We start from the raw sequence: 24,206 nt of genomic DNA, 5'->3' as shown, positions 1-24,206 counted from the left end.
TTCTAGTGAGAAATGATCAGTCAAGTAGATAGAAATCTATTCCTAACTCACATTAAATACCAAGAGAAACACACTATTGTTTTCTTTTCTGTGTTCTGCATTTTACATCTGCTGCGTTCATTCTATTTATTATTTATTTATTACGTTTCATATTATGTCCCATATCAATTATAGATATTCATTGGTCCAAGGCGATCTGTAAACCTCATCAGTAGAAGCCAGTGTGGGTCATAAAAATGTAAACAGTGCTCAGTAAACCTGCTGATGTCTGTTAATGCAGAGGTACAAAAACATAAAGGGTCATTAGCTGTCCATACAGAGAAATTCTGAGGTAACTGTTGACCACTAAAGATGTCTTTTGATTTAAGAGCTGTTTTGTAGACTGCGTTAGAGTTCACAGCACACCTTCCTTTTTTTTTTGTCTCCTTACATCATGATACTGATTTGAGTACAGGACTGATCTAAGGATGCCAGAAGATGAGGACGCCGTCACTGCTATCTGCTCTCACACCTGTTTCATCTCCACCCTGCATGTGCCAAAAACTCCAGGCTGACATCATCAAGCTCTCCATGTATGATACCTCAAATATATTGAGAAACACACACACACACACACACACACACACACACACACACACACACACACACACACACACACACACACACACACACACACACACACACACACTCACACACACACACACACACACACACACACACACACACACACACACACACACACACACACACACACACAAACAAACACAAAACGTAGTGGGTTTTTAACTATATTTAAATCCCTAATTTATAATAAAGCAAATAACAGCCTACCCTTCTTTGATGTAAAGTGCATAGGACATAACAGTTCTCATTAGATCCTGCCCGATATGGTTAGCTGCCCTGAGTTTTAAATAATTAATGAAATGAGCTTCATTAATTGCTAGTTTGGTAAGTCCCTGATCATTTCTGCTGTGCAAATGATCTGTTTCAATGGATATATCCTGGCATTGACATAATGTGGTGACCTGTGTGAATTTTCTGCAATTTTAGGGGCACAATGGAAGGAGAGGAAATAAATGTGCCAGCTCAAGCCTGTTGTATGTCATAGAAAGACTGCGAAAATGGCAACACACCCGGCACTTACAGGGAAGGCAAATAGACACAGTAATTATTATGATTCACACTAATCAAGGGACGTAATCCAACCTTTTTGCGCCCTGCTCCTCACTTAGTAGTGCCCAAAATGTGCGTCACTTAACGAGCAACAAGACATGCCCTAATTCACTTTGCACCTTGTGCTTTGGACTGTGTGTTTCCGATCCTTGGTTACTGTCTTTGGCCACCGATTTAAGACGTCATGGGTAAATGCAACATCTGTGCATGGAAAACCTACTACCTCATTAGACAGGATCAGACATTTTCCTTTCCTTTGGGGATGCTGTAGAAGCGTAGGTGTCTATGAATCCCAATGCGTGCTCATTGGTGTTAAACAAAACTGATCCTCATAAATCTTGCTAATTAATTGGAAGTTAAATGAGGGATTTCAGTACATGATATCATGCACATTGAAATCAACGTTCAAATTAAACAATTACACCATCTACATGGATAAAATTAATAAAAAACACACATGGAAACTCAGAGTCATTTCAACACATCCACCAAAATTACACAGAATTTGACCTCTTACCGTATCTTAGCTGTGCTCTAGTGGGTGGTGCAATTTCCAGCTGCCCTGGAAAAGAAGAGAAGAAGAGGAAAAGTCACATTATGAAGCATATGCATCTCCTGTGGCTTGCTTTGAATGGAGGCAAAAAGTCACGATAAATGTCAGATGGTTTTAAATGGCAAAGCCTATCAGTCACAACCTTTTGGATTCAGAGAGAAGAGGGAGGAAAGAGGAAGGGCGAGAGGGAGAAAACATTTTAGCAGTGTGTCATGAGTGATGAGGAGGTGTCAGTGAGAGGGGAAGCGGGGAAAAGATTGTCTCCACTGGAGCAAACCTCCCTCAAGTGAGAAAAAGGATGAGGACAAAAGTGATGTCAGGAAATTATAATTCTGCTGCCAGTCAGGCCCCAGAGGACACCTGCAGTGCACTGATTATGATTGCAGCATTTGTGTGTGAAAGAAAGGGTGAGATACTTTATTTCTGGCCTACATACCAGCAGATGTGAATGGATAACATGGCTTGATATAACAGTGTTGAGAATACAATAACTTGCAATTTAATTCTAACTTTTCTCCACACTAAAGTTAAGGAGGAACTATAAAGTTAAGGAGCTGTGAAATCCTCCTGTGATGGAAGGTAGCCATACATAGTGTCAGCCTGGATGTGCGACATTAAACAAACACTCAATGTTCTGGGACTTGCTGCAAAGAAAAAGGTAATTTCATTGAGTTGTATTGTTTCCTTTGCCGGTTGTGTGAAATTGGATTCGTCTTACTGAGGTCAATGAAAATGTTACACCACATAATAAGGTCTACTCAATCAGTAACAGGTGCTACTGCACTACTGCACTGTAAACCAGGCTGCAACAGACTTTGCTTTCTAATGAGGAACGCTCCAGAATCTGTTTTATAGCATGGGCTCATACACACACATTCTGTCCTACTTAACAAATAGAGGACTATCACCCAAAACTAACCAAGGGAGGACTTCTGTTTCTAGGTGGGATGTCAACAGTTAATCAACGATCGATTAATTGATCGTTAAGAACTTACTCAAACACGTTTTTCTGTTTCGATTTTATATCACGTGGAACGAACATGATGTGGTCTTGTAATTTGTTCAGCTATCAGGGAGGTGTTTTAAGTTTAAAGCATGTTTTGATGTGAATCAGCTAAAAGTGTTGCGCATAGCAGAGACGCTCAGCTGGGGGCTGCGGCTGAGTGACAGGTCTCCATGACCACTTTTTTTCTCCACCGCCAGACTGATTATGATCCGGCTTCACTCCCAGCTGACATCTGACCACTTTCATATGCTTATTTTTCTCAATAAGAACGAGTAGACAGAAAACTGGACACTGTGAGACTGAAATATGTTTCTGTTCAGTTCTCCTGTTGAAGTCTGAGCCTTCACTTTATGACTGTATATCTGCGGAGATTATGAGCCTGCTCCACATGTTGATATTCTGCGTGTTTAACGTTTTGAACACCTCAATACGATCCGTAGCTATTTAATACTGTTAGTTATATACATTGTGTCGTGAATGAAAATTTGATTCAGGGGAAAAAAAACGCATTTGGCATTGTTTTTGACATGGAAAACCTTTACATTTTTTAAATGATTAATCAATAATTGTTCGTTAACATTTCCAAAAGTTCGATTACAGAAAATACTTTTACACAGAAATTTACATCCCTAGTTTCTAGTCATTTTGAAACAAGAAAAGTAGACTTTGAATCTTACTTTAAGGTCTTTTAGCACACTATAGCTTAAGGAGTTTTGAGTAAGGAATAAGAATAGTAAGTCGTGGTTATGCCAAATAGAATCCTGACAGGGTGAGATAAGACCCCAACGCGATGGCTCACTACACATTATCTCACTCATTACCCAGCTACCAACTAAGTATACAAACGACTTGACACTAAGCATCAATTTATAGATGATTTTATTGATTTAACTTAACTTTTTCATTCATTGTTAAGGCAAAACAGTGAGTCCCCTGTTTGTGAATGTGCAACAACACCTGCGACCCCAGATAGATAGATAGGCGAGTACTCAAACACACACACACACACACACACACACACACACACACACACACACACACACACACACACACACACACACACACACACACACACACACACACACACACACACACACAAACACACATCTGTAACCCTGACCTTCATGTTCATTTTCCACAGCACAATCTGAAAAGTAAAACGTTATTTGATAAAAACACGGTGAAAGGAAGAAGAGCTGTTTCTGTCAAGTGTAGACTTTGGGAAATCCGCAGCTACCTGACATTTTTAATACTTTTTTCTATCTTGAGTATAAATATTGAACATGACACTTTGTTGAAGCATAAACCACTTAATAATAATACCAAATAAAGCCTGTCACATCAAACACACAGAAAAAAAACTCTGAATAACACCTTTTTTCCATCCTGTGTGCTGTACCCACCCATTTCCATCCCTCACTTCCTCCTTTCCTTTCAGGACTTGGTGTCACGTTACGAGCTCAATTGTCCAGTCCTCAGTTCAACCAGCATCTCATGTTGCCGACAAAACAACAAGAGACGATTGTTCCTCTCAAAGCTTGTTCTTTCATCAGCCCTCTATTTAAAATACTGCTGACACATCCACAGGGATGCACACACACACACACACACACACACACACACACACACACACACACACAGACAGACACAAACATCGCCGTTTGTCTATCATCATGCTCACAACACACACACACACAGATCTGTCACCGACTCCAGCCACTGCAGCACCTTGTACATGATGAAACACCACCTCTCCTGTGAGCATTTCTTAAAAGCATTATCTCATTTCACAGGTAGTGAGAATCCTCCACAGAAACATTAACTATCACACTACAAGACAGGAACAAACTGGCAGAGTAGAAATCACTCCCACAGAAGATGGGTGGTGTGTATAATACAGTACGAGAACACATTGCTTTCTGTTTATCGCCCATTCAGGAGCTTTTCAGCTTTAATTAAAGAGCTTTCAATGATCCTCCTGCGCTCATCTTTGAGCCAAGTAAACTACTGAATCAACCACATTACTTTCTCATTTAGACCTCCCCCTGAACAGCTGAAGTAGTCTGATCTGTGATATCAAGGCTCTGAAAATTAAAAGACAATCTGTATGCAACCAGTGGTGCTTTACTTCTGTTCTGTAGATCTGTTTAAAGCCACTTAGGAATACAATAACTTCAATTTAAACATATATAATGTTCTTAGATTCATAAACAGTTGCAGCAAATACATTTTACCTGTCTTTATGAGTTTAACAGGATAACACCTTCTAGCATAGAAAAGAGTAAATCATTGGAGCGATATCACATGGTTAGAAATGAATTAAGATGTCTGTCTTCATTTGTTTTTATGAAGTTTTGGGCTTATCATGTCTCCCAGGCAGCAGACACTGTAATCTAATCAATCTAAAAATCGTTCCATGAATCTGTCTCCATTGTGTTAAGCAAGAAGCATTGCAATTCATCATTGTGGCCCAATTCAGTGTCCCATTCCTGCTGCATCCGCCCCTTAACTTACAGAGAAGGAGGCTCAATAAAACTGTAGCTGAGTCATCCTCCCAGAGTCGCATGAACAAAGGAGAAACCCATTAACGAGAATCAGAATCCCTTTGAGATTTTTCTTTCCCCATCCAACGAGCGTCATGCAGCGGTTTATTAGCTCAGTGATCGCTGACATGTCTGGTTATTGGTGCTGGAACTCCGGTGGGAGAAAGTATTGATTGCAAGATGACTTTAAATCCCCCGGCGCTGCTGTGTCCAGAGACTTTAATTTCAACAGACAGGAGTGGTGAAAACATTTAATGGGCTGTGATAAGAAGCTAGCTCCTAGCAGGATTCAATATCAAAGCCACTGTGTTTCAATCCTCTCAAGCCTTCTTTTATTTGGTAATCTTTGTTTGCAGAATCACACACAAAGGCCACATGCTGGCATGTCAGGAAGACCATGTTTACAGATAAACAGAAAAGCCAATGTGTCATCATTCTGGGCACAGACTTGTCTGGAGAATGTTAAGTCAGCTACGATGACCCTAAAGAGCAAACATAGCCAAATACCTTCAGATGAGCCAGTTCACTTGGAAACTAATGCTATTTCAAATCTGATGATTGATGCAAAACAAACACTGAAACCATGATGTGTTCATGCAGCATTTTGACACAAACATTCAAAAAACACCTAATATGAGCATTCAGCCACATCCTACCTGACATTGTTGTACACTAGAACATGACTGAGAGCTACATTACCATCTGAAAAGCAGTAAATTCAATGCAAACACAATGTCAGCTACAAATGGATTAAATGCTAGCATTAGCTTTTGTGTTAGGTTAGCTAGCAGGTCGATGTCCCTCTGGATTTGCACTGGTTTTTTTATCTTCTCAGTCTCTCATAAATCAAGAAGCAATAAAATGCCAATTCACGCCATAAAACCTGAAACACTGCAGAAAAGCTTTTAGGCTTTCCAGTGTGAGAGTGTCATCTGCTGCAGCAGGAAAATGGTGAATTAGCTTATCCAATAGCTGCAGGCTAACTAGCATTGTAAAATACCGATTAGGTCTATCTCAGCAGTCCTTTCTTTAATTCCCTCCTCAGCTGCTTGTTGCTCTAAATTTGACAATGTTTGATGAGAACTATTTACACACAAGTTCTCTTTTTCCATTATGCCTTATAAGACGAGTTATGAGTCTCATATTCTTGCCTTTGTTTTGCTGTGACTAATATCCTGTCCCACAGCTAGGGTTGCCACCTTGGATTAGTGAAAGAAAGGGACACTCGACCAATTGTTTGGGGCGGAGGGCTCGGCTACTATTACCAGTTCAGACTGACCAAATTAACATTAAATTCGGACACAGGACACTGGTAAGCTCTGCCGCTGCAATCTTGTCTTCTTCTGGTGAACCTTTTTTGGTCATAAAAGTTGCAATGGCTGCCTGTTTTTGTTTGTTTGATACCACAGCTTGATGCTTTTTTGTTTTTGTATGGATTTCCAATGCGTTTTTCCCTTCATATTTCACAGAGATTTTCGCCGGACACAAAATGCATGTGGCGGAAAAATTGTCTCCCTGGGTCGGCCATACCCATTCAAACTCTGACAGTGTCAAGATTGTAACTAGTATATTGTTTTTTCGTGCTGGTGGCGTGCATGTATTTGCTCCATCTCCTTCCTCGTCAGTCGTCTCTCATCCCATTTCAAATGGAGACGCCAAAAGTTGGTGAAAAGAAGACCTCAGTGCGGAGTACTTCAGTTAATTCAGCTTGCTGTCTTTCTTCGGTCAAGTTTCCCTCCCTGCTTGAGCCGCTTTGAGCGCTATGCCACGCACGTGTGACGTACGCATTCACAGGAAGAAAACAGAGACAATTTATATAGCCGCAGAAGCACGGGGGACCTTTCTAGACTACAGAGCGAAGGAAATCAAATGAGGTTTTTGTATTTTCCCCAAAAAATGGGACAAATTGTGTCCAGGGAGAGAGTTTTATTTTCCTGGGACAGCTGGTTAAAAATGAGAACAACTCTGGGAAAAACAGGATGGGTGGCAACTCTACCCACAGCCTGCCTCTTAATGACATTACAGCATGAAACTGAAGTGTGAACAGAATTTGGTGAATGGAGGTAAGAGTGTGAAGCAGCACAAAAGCAAAGTTCCCTCTCAGCTAAACTTGGCTATGATGAATAATAAGCATCAGACCATTCAGTACCCTCACTTAAATGATGAATAGGCGGAGCCAGGTTTTCTGCTAATTCAGGTGTTTTAGTCTTAGAGGAGGTGAATACAGGGGCATTCTTCTCATCAGAGGACTGTGCAGCAGTACAATACGTCTGTGTGTGAGTGCCTCTGTGAGTGTCTCTTGGGCTTCATCCAGCAAATGTAAACCGAGAAACGTCCTTGTTTTCCCCTCAGGATTCTATTGATTTTTGAGTAGCACCACTTCACACCGAATAAGATTCTCAGAGTGTGGTTTGATAAAGCACACACCGTTGTCTGGTGGGTGCACAATAGTCTGTGAATATCTAATGCTGGTTTAATTTGTAGGGATCTGTATTCTCATCATATTTCATGCATTGAATGTGTGAACATGTGTGTGAGTGTGTGTGTTTGAGATCAATAGAGTTCATCTGAGCGGAGACAATGGAAGGCTGGAGCCATTAATCAGGTGTGCAGAGTCTTCCAATTCCTCTGTCATAGAGGAGAGGAGGTAACAATGCACACAGTAACATGTAGAAGATCTAAAGAAGAGCTGAATCATTTTGTCTCGAGGGGAAATAAGGGAGAAAGAAAACTGGAATAAAAGTTTGGACAAGGACAATAAAATGATTCAGTTTAATGATTTTGTATCAAATTTTCTTGGACCCCTTTTGTCTCAGCTTTTGCTAAATGTAGTTTAAAAAAGTTAACTCAGACTTTAACATTTGCATATGAAAGCGTTTTCAAAGGAAACCTAATTATTTCCATTTTCAATAACAAGTCTTCTGGAGGGCTTCTAAATGTCAACTCACCACTCAAAACACTCTCTGAAAATAATGAGTGGTTCTAAGTAAATGCAAAACTAAACTGTCAGTGTATATCAGTGAGGAGAAAATGCAAAGCTCTGATGCATGACACTTCATAAAGTGAAGCATAACGGTGTAGTGTAATTCCAGCAAAGTAGTTTTACTCCCCTGAGGGTTTTAGGGAACTCTGCAGGATATGACAGGTAGACAAATAAAGCTCCAGTTTCCCCCAGAGCCAATTAAGGCGTTTGTGGAGTGCCACAGAAACAGACAGAAAACACAAACCCTTAAAATATCCTCCTGACAAATGACAAACAATGAGAGAGAACAAGTTAAAGAAGAAAGTGCTGTTGTGATCGTGTTTACTTTCAGTCTATCAGCCAGCAGGAACAGAGGACGAAGTGAAGAAGAAAAGGGGAAATGATCTTAACTGAGAAGTGAGATTGTTTGCTGTGGCTTTCCCTGCATGCAGAGATAAACATCTGAGACTGTGCATTAAACAAGAATGGTTCAGACAAATAATAACCCCTCCCTCCCTGCTTTAGCTCAAGGTAACAAACCTAAATGCTTGCCGACACTCCTGGCAACAAAAGTGACGCTTTGTTTCCATCGTTGGAGCGGTTAATTGAACACACCTGGCCTCCTCGATGTCAATTAGTCATTGATCAGAAGTCTCTCCTCACCAGCGGCACAGAAACATGCACAGGTGTTGTAACTTATCCTGGCTAATTAAAGCTTCTGTTAAGGTCCTCTCAGGCTTTTGCTTGTGTTTACTGCAGGACAAATTCACTGCTTCATGGCTGTTGTGTGTTACTGAGTATGATGGCACAGGGGAGAGAGATTGCTTGAGTGACAGTGGCACAAACTGATCCGTCCCAGCTGGAAGCAGCAGCAGGCAGAGAGGGAGGAGCTGCGAAACATTTGCTGATGTTTTCAGAGTTAAGGCAGTTATGATTCCATATGGGTCCAGACATGATTAGGAAAGAACCACACTGACTGCAAGATGCATAAGATTAGGGTTTTGGGGATTTTGATCATCAGACTCCTCCTGATAATAGCAAATATTTCAGGCTGGCTGTTTTGGATCTCCAATTTGGGTGGTTAAGTTAGAGCTTTTAGAAAAATAGACAAATATGAGAGAGACAGGACCGTGCAAGGATAAAGAAGCTAACTGTTACTTGCTTGTAGCGTTTAAAGAAAAGGAACATTTACGATCTCACTTCTAGTTTTTCTGAGGCCATTAACGGCCAAATTCCACCGGATCCGTGTCCAGTCTGTCTCTGATCCATCGCGGCACCGGATCTGATAGGTTTCTATTCTAGTCTATGTGTTAACATCCACTGGATCCGCTCAGTGACGTTCCCTCTGTGTCTCTGATCCAGCAGGTCGGAGCCCTCCAGATCAGATACACAAGACTTCTATTTTTTCCGGATGCCGCAGCACGACGCATCAATCTCAACAGAGCAGATGGAGCGGTACAGGAAGTCAGGCACCAAAACTAAATGAAAACATCTGGTTAATTTTCAGAATAAAACACTGTGTTATCACCAGATCATATTTCACTTAACTACAACACCAAACCGTCATGATGAGTGGAGCCAGGCCTGGAGTCAACAGGAAATGGGAACAGAGAATTTCTGTGTCTCTCTTTATATTTTTGATGCAACCAGATTTTTCAATCACTTTTTCAATCAGCTTCAATAAAATGAAAAAGCTGTCATCAGAAGAGGAGGTAATACATATTTGCAGAGGTAATATGATTAAAATGTGGCTGCAAATGAGCACTCTTGTTCTGTAACTGCTAAATGTGGATGAAAGAATTGTTTTCTGAGACACTGGAAGACGAGAAGAAGTCACACAACTTTCATATATTTCTAGAAGGCATGACGGGTATATTCCCAATTGAACCCTAGAAATAAAACACTACACTAAAGATCTGCCTACAGAGACATTTTAACCTTATATCTACAATAAAGAGCTGACTTTAGTCACGTGAGGTTGCAGGGAAATCAGCAGATGCGGTGACTGTGCAGAAAGGTCAGCTACCGAAGTCTCTGAGGGACGCAAGCCCAAGGAGAAGAGAGAGAAGAGGGGGAGGTATGACGTATAGCGTGTTTTAGTTCATCTGATATAAGTGTGAAAGGACGGGGGACAGAATCGGAGGGGTAACGATAAGAAGACTGTGAATGGTTTAAGGTAGAAGTCTATAAGAAAAGAGGTGACAGAAAGTGTGTTTCCTTCAGAGGTTGTACAGTCACATGAAAAAAGGAGAGAAGTGATCCATTCCTGTCTCATGATTCTTCTGAAGATCATGACCTCATGACGGAGTAGACAGGCTCACAAGAAGCAAACACCACCTTGAATATCAAACGCATCCTGCTGTGCATAATGTTGTTAAGACCGTCTGTTATGCCTGAGTAACTGGATTTATTCTTCGATCCATCTGTCCAGGTTTAGAGAGAATTAACCTTAACTTTGAAACTTTAACCGGGCAAAGCAGACTATGAAAATGTCTCTCATGATCCACCAAAACTTTATTAGAAAAATGTAATTATAAGACACCAGTAAACAAAACACAAGGAGTGCATTGGTGCCCTCCTGTGCAGCCCACATAAGGTTGCTACAGAGCTACTTCACGCCTGGTTTACACGTATTATATGGCTTTGTATCATGATTATTAGCTTGGCTACTTAAGCAACAGTTGCACGCCAAGACTGATTGACGGACAAATCAGTATCAACCTTTGACTTGTGGTTCATTAGGGATGCTTTTCTGTTGGTCAAAACAGCCTTGAAACTGATTGACATGTTTACAGACAAATCAGTGCTGCAACAATGCACAGTGTATTGTTTTGGTATTTTAATCGGTAAAAGCAGGGACAGGGATTGTTCAAAACCAGGACATATTTGTGTTTTACAGATATTTGAGGGGACAGAGTTTAAAAACAAGATGATCCCGGTCAAACCTGGACATATGGTCACTCCAGTCCTGGCTGGGAACATGTCCTGTGTAGGCTACAGTTTATTATGGGACAGTTTGCAAACCAACAACCTCAATTAAACTAGTTATGCTTGACATTATGTCAAACACAATGCTAATTCCACATGCTACAAATTCCATACTGCTACTTTATTATCAGTGTCTATCATCGTCTTGAAACGGCGCCTTCTGTTGCCTAGGAAGTTGGCGTATGCACTCGTCTTCAGCAGTATCTCATATAGTTAGCTATCAAATATATCATTAAGACCCCTTTTTTAATAGTGTTATCATTTTAAAATGCTGTTAACATGTGCAAGGCCGCAATTTATGGAACTAGCATAGTTTTCCTTTGCACAGAAACTAGAAGTAAGCTCTACAAGTCCTGCTTCTCTAAAAGTTGAGATGTAGAATGTGTGCTATGCTGGTTTGTGAGGCTTAAAAGGTGTAGTAGCAGTATACTGGCAGAGAGCTCAATGTTAAGGTTGCCTTATTTGACCTGGCAAAAGTCAGCTGTGTCGCTCAAGTCAGAACAACATTTTGGAGTCACAAGCAGGGTAAGTGAATCACCAGCTGCTTTTGAGAACTGTGTGAAATCTCCCCGGCACAATGAGGCTGTTAAGTTATAAAAGCTGCAGCAAACTTCACTCCAGAAACACCTCACAGCATGTTATTCCTGTCTGTGTGAGAAATGTTTTCTGAACACAAATCAACAGAAAAATGTCAAAGCAACACCTAGCGGACAGCAACACAGTAAACTGCCTGGCATCAATAATAAGTGTTTATTTGCAGCCAGAATATCAGCATCATGAGACCTGCTTGACTGCAGAAGCAACCACAGTCTGAGTTTGGGTCACAGCAGGTTGAGGACTGACATTAATGCAGCTGTGTGAGAATTAGCATGATAATAAGGCGGTGTGAGCACAGGGAGGATGAAGGAATAAAAAAGGTGACCTTCTTTCTCCTAATACAGGCAGGGAGACAATAATCTGAAAGACGCAGAGAGGAGATTGCTTCCTCTTTCAACGAGAAAAGGTGTTGTCCAATATCAGCAGGAACGACAAAGGCAATGAAGTGAGAATAGAGAATATTCTGTCTGCATTTCAAAGAGACAAACTCAAAGAAAGAAGAAATAAGATCTGATCCTGGTTTATTCTACTCCTTTTAGTTTCTTCTGTTTGTTTGTTGATGCCCCCAAGACACAGCTTAGCAGCTTCAATGGTCACACACAAGTCATAAAAACCCTCCCTCCTTCCTCTTGATATTGCTCCTTCTTACATCTCCTGTTCATTTTCCCTCTCTACACACCTCTCCATCCTCTTAGCCATGAAGGGAAATTGCCTCTATGTCGTCTCCTTTCCCATTTTCATTCCTCAGCAGCTGGCCTGTGGGTTAAACCTTGTTAGTACAGACGATCTCACTTGTGACTCGACACAGAAGATCAAAGAGGAGCAGATGGCAGAGCAGGAGCTCTCGTCGCTTATTCATTTGTTTAACTGACCGACCTTAGAAGGACTGATGAAGCCCTGAATGATTTAAAAGGGAAAGACATATATCTATTACTTTTACCTGCTTTTTATTATTTTTTCAGTTTTTTTTTACTTAACTAATTAATTTGAATTTATTTATTTTACTTATGTATTGTTTTATTATTTACTTTTTCATGTAATATTTTAATGTTCTTAATCTATTTTTCTATTTTCTCTGGTGTGATGTCGTCTTCTTCTGAAAACCCTTTTGTTGTCCTGTAATGCCTTTATTTATTTATTTCAAAAACATCTATAACAATGATTAATTGGTCTAATGTTTCATCACTTCATTCTGTTTAATTTGTGTTTACTCTATTTAACCTTTGTGTTGTATTTTGCTAACTGCATTGTTGGAATTTCTACACTTTATAATTTTTTTTAAAGGAAAGGTGTTACATAAATAAAGTTATTATTATTATTATTATTATTATTATTATTATTAGTAGTAGTATATTCATTTTCAGTATGTTCCCTGCCACAGTGGTGCATTAAATCCTTGTAGGACCGATTTGAATTAAAGCTCCTTTTATTTAGTTAATTCTCTGTTAATGGCTTTTCAGTGTTAAAATAAATGTTGCTTATGCTACAAATCCCTGCAGTAAATGATTTGTTCTGACATAGCTTTCTCATTATCTCTAAATACATGCCTTTGTCTTAAGTAGTGACTCGGACAACAGCTGAGGTCATCATGATTCACACTTTCACACCGCTGTAGGTCACACTCGATCAGCGCACTTCAATGTTTTGAAAACTTCTCCCTATTTTCATGTTGTTGTCATGAGCTCAGTTTTTAGTTCTCCATGTCTGGCTTCAATCAAAGTAAAACACAGAGCATGTCTTCCAAGAAAGACTTTTCTCTAGTCTACATTCAAGGAAAATGTTTTGTCCTTTAAAGTCTCCAGGCTGCTTCTCTTTGTCCCTAAAATAATATGGACTTTGCAGATTTCCTCTTGCTTTTACAGCAGACACAGTTCTCTGTTTCTGCAAATATAGATAATCACGAGTTCATTTATTCATATGAAAAAAAATCTGGATGAAAAGGGTTGTTTGTATAGACAATCACATGTTCTGAAGGACTGCAGTTTCCTCAGCTCTTTGTATTTCAGTGACTAACATCTTAATCTGCAGCAGTCAGCTCTGTGCAATAATCAGTGAACGGTACCAAGCAACAAGAACCAGAGAGACAAAGTTAGTCACTACCTTAGAAGATATCTATTTCCCCGAACATTTGGTAGTGACCCAAAACAGAGCCAAAAGAGAGAGGATATCGTAATTGTATTCAGCGAGTGACAAGAAATACAGCTACAAATGCATGATAATGTTGTTCAGTGTCTGCAAGATGTGTTTAGGGGCAACCTTTTGCAACAACATGCCTCATAAACTTTATGTAATTAAAATAATTATGCTATGCTCAGGGGATGTCGCACTGCTCAAAGGTGCCGAAACAACCTATTAATGATAAAGGTTTAAATGCATAAGGAACAACTTCATTACCTCTGTGCAAAACAAGGCAGCTTGTGCAGGTTTGACAGAGTAATTTACTCAAATTTATGAGAACAATCCAGAAGACAATCAGCAAACATGACGGCAGCCAAAATGAGGGAAACTCTATTAACCCCAAACACAGCCTCGTACGAAGATATGTCAGTGAGACATCCAGCTTCCTCCCACCTCATTCAGCAAACCTGCATATAAACAACATGAAAATACAGGTTTGGCTGCAGGGGTCATGACGCCTCTGGGCAGAATGATGATGGATGTTGATAGGGCGGAAAAATCAATCTGTCAGGCACCCTGAGAGAGAGAGAGAGAGAGAGAGAGAGAGAGAGAGAGAGAGAGAGAGAGAGAGAGAGAGAGAGACTGAGAGAGAGTGTCTGCCAGCCCAACAATCACTGATTCAGCTCATCCGCAGCTCGCATGTACAGTAGGTAAGACAATCACTGAGGGTTTTTATAACATGAAGGTGAGGATGTCAGTGAGCTCCAGCCAGGCAGGCCCCAGAGGTGAGAGCAGAGGCGCTCAATCTGTCCTCTGAGAACAGTCACATCAGCACGCTCACTCACATCATCCTCAAACATCTGAGGTGTGAATCAACCCGGCAACGCCACTATTTAGAGAAATGATTGAAGCCTTCTGACTCATTTCCCAGATGGTGGTGGTGCTACAACATACAGCTCCAAAACATCATTTCATTTCACAATATTTGCATTTGGCATTTTTACTTTTCTCTGATATTTTGCTACAACCTTAGGGAAGCATTTCTGCAAGAAGGAATGACGAATAAGAGAAATACAGTCTTTTCTGCACTCTCACTACAAGATAGTGAAGCCTCTTCAGTGAGGCCTTGAGGGATTAATTGCTCTTTGCTCAGTGTTGATGTTGTGGCACGCTGGGAAAGACTCCCAGCATGTGGTCAGGATGCAATCAGAGAAATAATGATGCACTATTTGGATCAGCGGGCATGGGGGATCGTCTCATAATGACCGGCCCTCTGACAGTTCCCTTAGAGTCTGCAGTCACATGAGGACTGTGGAAGTCAAGAAAACTGAGTTTCTGTATGAAAAAGATAATAATAATTCCCTCTGTGCTCTGTGGGAAACAATCGACTCCCATGCAGGAAGAGAGAGGTTTAATCATATCTCAGAATAATTAACACACCAAGTGACAAACAACTCTGAGACAGCAGTTTATCTGCTCAGCAAACTAACAGTTAGATGACACTGTTAAGCTGTAATTACAACTTTAAAGTTTAATTATCACTGCAAACATTACTACTGAACCTGCTAAAGACGCTCTCAATCAGCAGCAGTATTACCAGGCTGACTTAGTGCACATGAGAGGCAGTGACTGATTAATACGGATCGATACAGACCCACTCCCAGCAGCATGTTTACATCCTCTGATAACTCACTGCATGTTTGTGATGCAGGATCATATATTAGAGAGTAAAAAGTAATACCATCAACAAGAAACATGTTTGTCTTCGTCTATTCTTTCACTTGTACATAAAATAATAAAAGAGAAATAAAAGAGCTTAGTCACTAACAGAAGTTAAAGATATTCTTTGTGAGATTCTCAATTACATTTCCTGAAAAAGATACAAATGCAATCATTGGAAGTAGGCAGAACTGATTACATCCTATTCTGACGCTGGTTATTTTTCTTTGCGACACAGGATCAATGAGCCAGCTGTTAGTTATGGTTTGTCACTGGGTTCATTAAGGATGCACAATAAATCATCAATATCACCATATGAGCAACTGATAGTTGCGATGAAAGTCTAAATTCAGAGCAATGGATTAAATCATGCAGCAAAGCTTTCTCACTCTGCACGGGTACGTTTATCTAGTGGACGAAGGATTGAGTGTAGAGGTCATGCTGCTTTAACACCAGTTTGATGCATTTAGAACTTGAAGTAAGATATAAAGTGATGCCCATTTAAAGGTGAAGCTTTGGATTTATCATGTATTTAAGAGGGACATGCTGCAAACTCACGTACTGGGTGGACATGGATCTGGTGGAAGTCTGGGGTTATAATAGTGGTCGACTGATAGCAGATAATGAGAGAGCAGGTCGGCCGATACATAATGCCAATATCGTGTTTGTTTTTGGCATTTTTCGAGTCATGTATATGTCCATCAGTCCATGCACATTACAATCTGAAATACATGGTTATCTTAGCCTGTAACATGTTTTAGATGGACTTTCAATTATCCCAGTCAGAGAAAAATACACTGGGTTATCCTAAAGGTTTCTGAACATGGCTGATATTCATGTCAGAAGCTGCATTATTCTATATATCATAACAGCATTTATACCAGATCATGTTTTAGATTTGATGTGCTGTCTTTAGGATGATAACAACATGTTATCGTTTAGAAGAGGTGATAGTGACAGGGGATATTCAGGTAAACATGTATTAGACTTACAGGGTTCATGAGAGTTACTTAAGTTACTCCAACAAATTACTTGTTGTTGAGCAAACAAAGGAATGATTTTCATGAAGTACAGGGAGGAAGAAAAGCGTTGATCATCATGAGGGGTTTGCTTTGAATGTATGTGTTCATATGACGATAAGTTATCAAGATTTGTTTTGTGGGAATGCATTCATGTAATGCAAGAAAATGAAAGACATCAAATCAAATCAAAATCGAAAACCTTCTCAAACTGCCCTGAAACATCATTTTATGTGTTTGTTTTTGTTTGTTGACAGACTCACTTACAAGCCAAATAGACAGTCTCTAATCTTTTTTAATCAGCCTTGTAAGCTCAGGCATCAGCCATTAAAAATATGAAAGACAGCAAGAAAACGCAGACACTGTGAGTTATAGCTAATGTGCACTCCTACACATTTCTTAATGCATTGCAATTTATATTTTTATCCCAACACTGAAAATGTGACCACTCACTGCACATTCAGTCGGCTGTGCAGGCGGAGTGTAAACTATTGTTTTCAATCTATTAGCTCCATTAAGAGCTGATCAATAGCTTCAAGACAAGTCCCTCCCTTGCTTATTGTTTTAATGAATACATGTAAATGTACAAATCAAATAACACTCTGTCACTGGTTTCATAACAACTTTAACACACTGCTCACTAGGAGGAAACATAAAAGACACGCGACTCATGCACAGTAACTGATGCATACATGCTCAGCATCACAGCGCTGTATGGTGTAAAGTATCCTGATTTAAGGTGTGAATTTACAGACTTTAGTGATTCTTTTGGCCTCACAGCTTCATGGGGCACAGATATTTGCAGTTCTCCTGCAGAGTGTCACACAAGATTAGCATCATTTATTCCATTATGAGACTCTGGAGTCAACAAGGCTCGTCTGAAAACATCCCCTCAGTGATGAAGCATTAATCCTCAATCCAGGGCTCCGTATGATGGATCAGATACGTCTATCAATAAAGTGTTTGCTGCTTACGTTTATTTTTAAATAGCTTCGAGTTTGTTTATTTAAATCCAACATTCATTTGGTGTTGCAGGGATATAACAAATGATCAAATCAATTAGTAAGTGTGTTCACTTTCTGTGGAGAGATACAGAAGGCGACAGCAGCAGAGGTAGACTCCCCGAGAGAACCTTGTGTTCTGTACAGCATCTTCATCATCGCTCATGTCTTTCCCCCCTCCCTCTGTCTCTGTATTGATCGACCCACTTCCTTCTTTGTCTCTCTCCATCTGTGGGACATCTACCATTCTCTTCATCCTACTCGTGTACTTGAATCTCGTGTTACTTGATAACAAGACTTCGGGCTCAACCCTGGACTCTTACGCTGGACTAAAAAACCTGCTACAGTGAGTGCTGTTTTTAATGTAACATGCTGTACTGTGGGGAATCACAAAGTGAACTGCAGGCCTGTTGGTTAAAAGCATGGACTGATGGCTCAGTGCTATCTTTAGTCTAGTATGTTTAATGGTTTGTGTGATGGCTTTGGTTTGAAACATGACACATTTCTTTCCTAATCGAACAACAATGACTGGATTATAAAATAAAGGAAGCTGGATGTTTCACCATCTTTGAGAGTGTTTTTAATCACACGTTTGGCTCATCCTGCAGAGATGACACATCGTCGTTTCACCACGCAATGAAACGACAGTCAACTGCACTCATGTTCACAGCTACCAGCATCAACTGACACGCATGTCTTTGGAAGAAAATAAGGCGAGAGTGAAGCCTGCAGCATCTTAAAGACGACATGAATAACACATCCTACACTTACACATCCTGATACTAATCCGAGACCGAGTTTGGACATCTAGGTCTCTGTACAATGTGATTTTAGTTTTCTCCCTATTAAATACAAAGTAATGAGTGCACACAGTAATAGTGACATATTTTATTGATCATCCACTCACAGGGAGGTTGGAGGTCAGAGGTCAGGGCAGCTATGGGAATACGCTTTCCATGCCCACTGATCTATTGCACGTGTGAATAAAACTGGAATCCTAGAAGTTACCAATAAAATGCTCTCATTGTTGCTGCAGGATTCTTCTTCTACTGCAGCTTGGTATCAGATGCTGCAGCCTTGAATTGTGTGCCAGTGGTAGTTCTGTGCTCTGTCATTATACAGTGGTGCAGTGGGGAGGAATAGATTTTAGTTTGGCCAGATGATTAAAATAATTAATAAATGAGGTAATGGCATTGTGTGTTTTCAGTCTCTATCTTGTGATCTCTCATTATATAAGACACTTCTTTATATCTGTCATAACTGTCCAGTGTATGATTTGGAGAATGACTGAAGTGTGTTTTCTCAGCCTCTGAAGATGTAAATATATGAATGAATGCTGCACTCTGTAGACCATCACTTACCTTGAGCAATAGCTATGGACTCGAACCTGTGCAGCTCTCGCAGCAGACAGGTACGTTCAGTCGGATGCAGGCTATAAATAAACTCCTTGGCTCCCCGGGGGGAGTTGAGAGGCTCTACGGGCTCTTTCAGCGGGTGTGTGCCCAGGTGACATCGCTGCAGCAGCATGAAGGGGGACGGCTCTGAGGAGACCCGGGCTGGCGACGATCCAACGGGACTTTGGTGACTGCTGAGTCCGGCTGTGGTTAACCCAGCCCCGGCTCTCAGAGAGAGAGCGGGCCGCAGCGCTCTCTGCAGGCAAGGCAGCATCTCTAGGATGGAGGTGGAGCGATAAGCCACGGACCTGATGGAGGAAAGCAGAGGAGAGAGTAGGCCCTGTTAGCATACAGACACATGGCTTACTGCTTTATGTAATAATTTGGAGTAATGGCTGCAAAACACCCCACACATCCTCCATCTGGAGGCTGCTGGGATATCTGAGGGCAGAAACAGACTGACAACAACAAATACTCTGTTTAAAGAGATTCTACTTCAAGAAACACTTCACGCGCCTGCTGTGTAGAGACAACTGTGTCCACGGTGTTCACAAATCAAACTGCAACTTGTTTTATCGGACGTACCTCAGTCGATGTTTCTCTGTCCCGTCTCACAACCTCCACAGGAAACCTTGAGAATCAGCAGCAGCTCCCTCGCACACGGCTCTTCCTCACCCGCCGTCCGATGAAGAGGATCCTCACACTCACAACCGAACACCTCACTGGCTGTACGATTTGTTCAATATCACATTTTCAGCTCGCGTACTCCCAGCTGGCGTAACCTCTGTTTGACAGGATGGTGTGTGAGGCGGATGGGAGGGCACCGAGCAGCCACGGAAATACTTTCCAATAGGAGCGCTGCTCTCCGCCGTGCGTAACTGTGACGGCACCGCCCGACGCACGCACAGCCGGAGCATCGGCACAATGGAGCTGGAGTCACATAAAACTGGGACTGCTTTATATTAAGGATGATCAACATGAGTTGGTGCTTGTTTTCTCGTCAGCATGAGTTATTTACTTTGATTAGTTTTCCTGTGATTCAAATGTGTGATTTTTATGTTTTAACCTATAGGCTGATTAATGTTTTCAGATTAGATCATGGATGAATAAGATGTTGGATCCAACAGGGTGTGTGTCTGTTTGGGTGTGTTCCCATCCCTCCCTCTGCTGATATACACGTGGGGCATTTGAGCTATTCAGCCAGACTACAGTGAGTCCACACCCAGTTAAAATATGAAACCATGTGGAAGTTATTAGTTTCGAGGAGGAAGCCTGGACTAGAAGCAAAGAGGAGCAGTGGTTGTTTGAGTTCTCATTTAATTCACGTAGTTTCTGGATTATTCCAATGCTCTGTGTGTCAGAGAGGCGGATTCGTTGTTGTGGTTTCACATTTATTGATTAGACAAGTGTTTTCAGGCCTCGGAGGACGACAGGAGTGATGTGTTACTGGAGTAGAGGCTGTAAACTAGGGTTAGGTGTTGAATGAAAGCGCAGACGAGAGCGCCCTCTGGTGCTCAAAGTCATGAAGCTCATCTGTTTACATCTTGATTTTAGGGAGGAATACTATTCTGCTCTGATATTTCATCCTCTCCACACTTCACACTCGAACATTCAAGAAGTTAAAGAGCCAAAGTATAGTTTGTATTTTTTTATTATATTGCTAAAGCTGTCATTACACAAAAAATAACAATCTTTACCTGCTGAAACAAACTGCATCGTAGGCTGTTGAACTGTACAGGGACACAGAGAGGTCAACTCTCTGGAGCTAAAATGTTTCTCTGGGGGGAAGTCTAAACTAGAAACCAGGTTTGAGTGTATTTTCCAACCCTTACAAACTATAAACTTCTTATTATAGGATAAACAGACATTTGGCAACTCTGATATAATATATATTTGTGCTAGCAATTTAAATATGAAACTTACAAGTTTATAATACATGATTTAGACACATGGACGGCCTGAAAACACAAAGAAAATTATTCACATCGCTGATAAAAACTGAGAGCCAAATTCTCCAAACATGTACCCAGCTAATTATCTTATTTTTGGAAAGCAATTTTATGCAATTTACCTGGAATCAGCTTTAAATAACTGAGGTAAAACATTTGAATCAGGGAGAGGTTTTAGTCTGTTCTAGCAGAAGTAATAACGGGGCTGCTGTCAGTCAACATTCAGCTCAACCATAAATTGATGATTCAGGGAAACACATTTTGAGGACTGTTACTTGAGGTGAAACCAAACTGGAGTCAAACACCATTTGGCCTCATAATACTGATGCAAACCTCTCTGTTATATAACTTTACCTGGAAGCCAAAGGGACGAACTTAACTCTGCTTTATGAGATGTGGTTTAAAAACCATGTGTGTGTGGGTTTGAAATAAGGGACATGAGGAAGTGTAGCGCGACAGCCATGAACATTTCTCTGCACATGCATGGATAAATGAAACAACTCTGATACTTTATACAGGTATAAAAATAGACATAGGTTATGAACTAAAAAGTAATTTAGAGAGAAAGAAAGGAAATAAATTAAAAATGTGTCTGCTTTAACTTGTACAGGTAGATAACAATTACAGGTTGTAATAGCTGTGTTCTCACAGTGCCTGAACTGAAGTTACAAATAGAGCTCATGTTTACTAAACGCTTTAGTTTTACCAAGCTGCAATCTGAGGAAACGTCTGATCTCCAAAACCCCAAAGACGTCCCTCTGTTGATTTTGGTTCTTTGATGAGGATTGTATGTGCTGAAGTCAAAACCTGATGAGTGATGAGCATGCATTAAAAGTTCAACATAACAGAGTATAACAAATAATACATTTCCACTGATAAGGTTAAAAACCAAAATATTTCCTCGTGAACTTTGATAAAAACATTCTTATATTTATAGATTAAAGTTGAGTTTCAAGATGGCACATCTGGACTTGGACATTTATTAGTTATGCTATAAGTACTTAATGCACGGCAGATTGCAGTACGGCTAATAAATGCTACAGAAACGAGAGGGCTAAAATATGAGGCATAATATATAATCACAAACCACTGAGGAGTTCAACGAAGCTCAGCCTGTAGAGATGGAAGAGTTAAGAAAACAGTACTGGGAAAATTATTCTGAAATAAAGCAAAAGAGCATTTAGGTGATGTGTTTTGATGGTCATTCGATAACATCTGGTTTAAAGATGTGAAACGTAATGATTGTGGAGCTCTGGAGGAGAACAGCCATGGAGAACTACAAAGAAACAAAGACACGAAAGAGAGGAGCACCAAAAAACTCCTGGACATGCAGAATTATATACACATCATGTGAATACTACAACAACCAAAGTTTAAGTGTCTCTGTATGTCATGGAATCAACAACATGACACATTAGCCACACTGTCGTCTTTGACTTCAACACAAAGTCAGGTCATCAGCTTTGCAACAAGCTCTCTGTTCTGCTCACACCTCCTTATATTGGCTCTGTGTGAATCTCATCTATTTGAACTACGAGTGGAAGTCAGCTCCGATGACGCAGCATCCTCCTGCAGCCTTCAAAGGGAGCAGTCCTCTCAGTTCTGGGGATGCCGAATTGTGCGATGAGAAGCTTGGACACTGAGGCCGTTACTCCCGGGCACACCCGTGTGATGCTCGCTTGGCGCGGTGTGGTACTTGTATTTCTTGTTGTGCTCCTTCTGCCAAGTCGGTTGGCAGTTGGAATGCTTTTTGTCCCACGATGGTACAACGCATTCCCTAAACAATGAGTGTTTACATATAATACACAGTGTTTATATACACATGCACACTGTCCAACCCTCTGCTGCAGGGACCATACTGGATACATGTTTGTAAATGACATCTTCACTGTCCTCTGGTGTACTGCAGCTCGGTCCTTCTGGTTATTTACTCACTGAAAACATCCTCTTGTGTTTCATTACACAGCTGTGGGCTCGGATTTGCAAAAATGTTTTGGTGCTAAGGCCTTGGAATTGTTCTGGCTCATGATCCAAACCTATAACCACCTGGATTTATATATTTTCTGAGGCTTTGTCAGCAAAATGACAAAACATGAATTTCTGTATATCTGCTCTGAATGACTTAAGACGGCTTCAGCGGGTGAAATTAAACGATGAGAATTGATCCTTGTATAGCAGGCGTACTTCATCTCTGAATAAGAAAAGGAGTCTTTGGATCAGAGCCGTAGATCCAGAGGGATAGCCTCACTTCAGCCACAATGAGCTTGTTTTTTCACGTTTCTTTGTGTCATGTGATCACGGGATCCGTGGTGCCGAGCGGTCGTTGGTGAGGGTTCTCTTAAGCTTGACTCCCTTGCGTATCGCCACCAGCATGTTGCCGTCTGACCCTTCTCCTCCGTCCAGCTCCATCTCACCCTGCAGGTGCTGCTGATTGGACTGGAGTACTGTGGGAGGATTCGTTGTAGCCTGACCGCTCCAGGACATCACAGGCAGCGTGCCAGCATCCCCTCCTCCAGCAAAGGTTGGAGAATCTGGGCTTTCATCTCCACCTCTTCCTCCTCCACGTCCGGTCTCCTCTGAACTCCTGCTTCCATTCACAGCTCCCGGCATGTCGGGCACTGTGGGGATTTTCACTGGGATGACGGGCGTACGAATAGGGATGGGACCTGTTCCCACTATTGAGCCTGAACGCCGGCCGGAGGGTTTTGATGAGGGGGTGCGGCGGATTGTTGCAACCCCAGGGGTCACGATGACCGGACCATGGCCTGAAGAGTAGGAGCCAGGGGTATTATGAGATCCAGAATAAAATGCCTGACCTGAACTGGAGCCTGCAGGAACAAATCAGCAAAAAAGTAACGATTAAATTATTTCAGAGGCATTCTATATATCTTGTTGTAACGATGTCAGTGTAGTCTATACCTGTAGGGGTAGTAGGATAAGCCCCGGTGTGGATGGGTGTAGAGGGATACCCTGCAGGGTAGCCACCCTGTCCCGGGTAAGGAGTCTGCGTGCTGGGCAGGCCAGCTGTGGAGGCCGGTCGTTTGCTCTGGAACATGAGTCTGTAGGACTGACTGATGTCACTGTTTCTGGGGATGGTGGAGGACTTATCAAAGTCAGACTGCAGCTCGGGCTCCTGATCCCCGGCCATGGAGAAATAATCGTAGTCTGAGACTAGAAACAACAA

The 24,206-nt window shown here is 41.2% G+C and overlaps 2 protein-coding genes across 6 annotated transcripts in view; both read right to left on the bottom strand.

Annotated features, from left to right (window-relative positions):
- Positions 1-19,924, bottom strand: part of LOC117823412 (transmembrane protein 65-like) — a 42,104-nt gene extending 22,180 nt beyond the window's left edge. The window contains exons 1-3 of the mRNA XM_034698607.1: positions 19,659-19,924; positions 19,041-19,381; positions 1,691-1,735 (exon numbers count right to left, since the gene is read on the bottom strand). Coding sequence (XP_034554498.1) covers positions 1,691-1,735; positions 19,041-19,347 — 352 coding nt within the window. The 5' untranslated portion in view covers positions 19,348-19,381; positions 19,659-19,924. The remainder of the gene's footprint in view (positions 1-1,690; positions 1,736-19,040; positions 19,382-19,658) is intronic.
- Positions 19,925-20,706: 782 nt separating this feature from the next.
- Positions 20,707-24,206, bottom strand: part of LOC117823248 (protein MTSS 1-like) — a 49,480-nt gene continuing 45,980 nt past the window's right edge. For all 5 annotated transcript variants that reach the window (XM_034698364.1, XM_034698366.1, XM_034698368.1 and 2 more), the window contains 2 exons: positions 23,942-24,193; positions 20,707-23,850 (listed from right to left, as the gene is read on the bottom strand). In XM_034698364.1, coding sequence (XP_034554255.1) covers positions 23,318-23,850; positions 23,942-24,193 — 785 coding nt within the window. In that variant the 3' untranslated portion in view covers positions 20,707-23,317. The remainder of the gene's footprint in view (positions 23,851-23,941; positions 24,194-24,206) is intronic.

Source organism: Notolabrus celidotus, chromosome 12 (assembly GCF_009762535.1).
Source record: "Notolabrus celidotus isolate fNotCel1 chromosome 12, fNotCel1.pri, whole genome shotgun sequence".
Taxonomy (NCBI): domain Eukaryota; kingdom Metazoa; phylum Chordata; class Actinopteri; order Labriformes; family Labridae; genus Notolabrus; species Notolabrus celidotus.
Note: the sequence above shows the minus strand (reverse complement) of the source record. Positions and strands in the feature narration are given on the sequence as shown.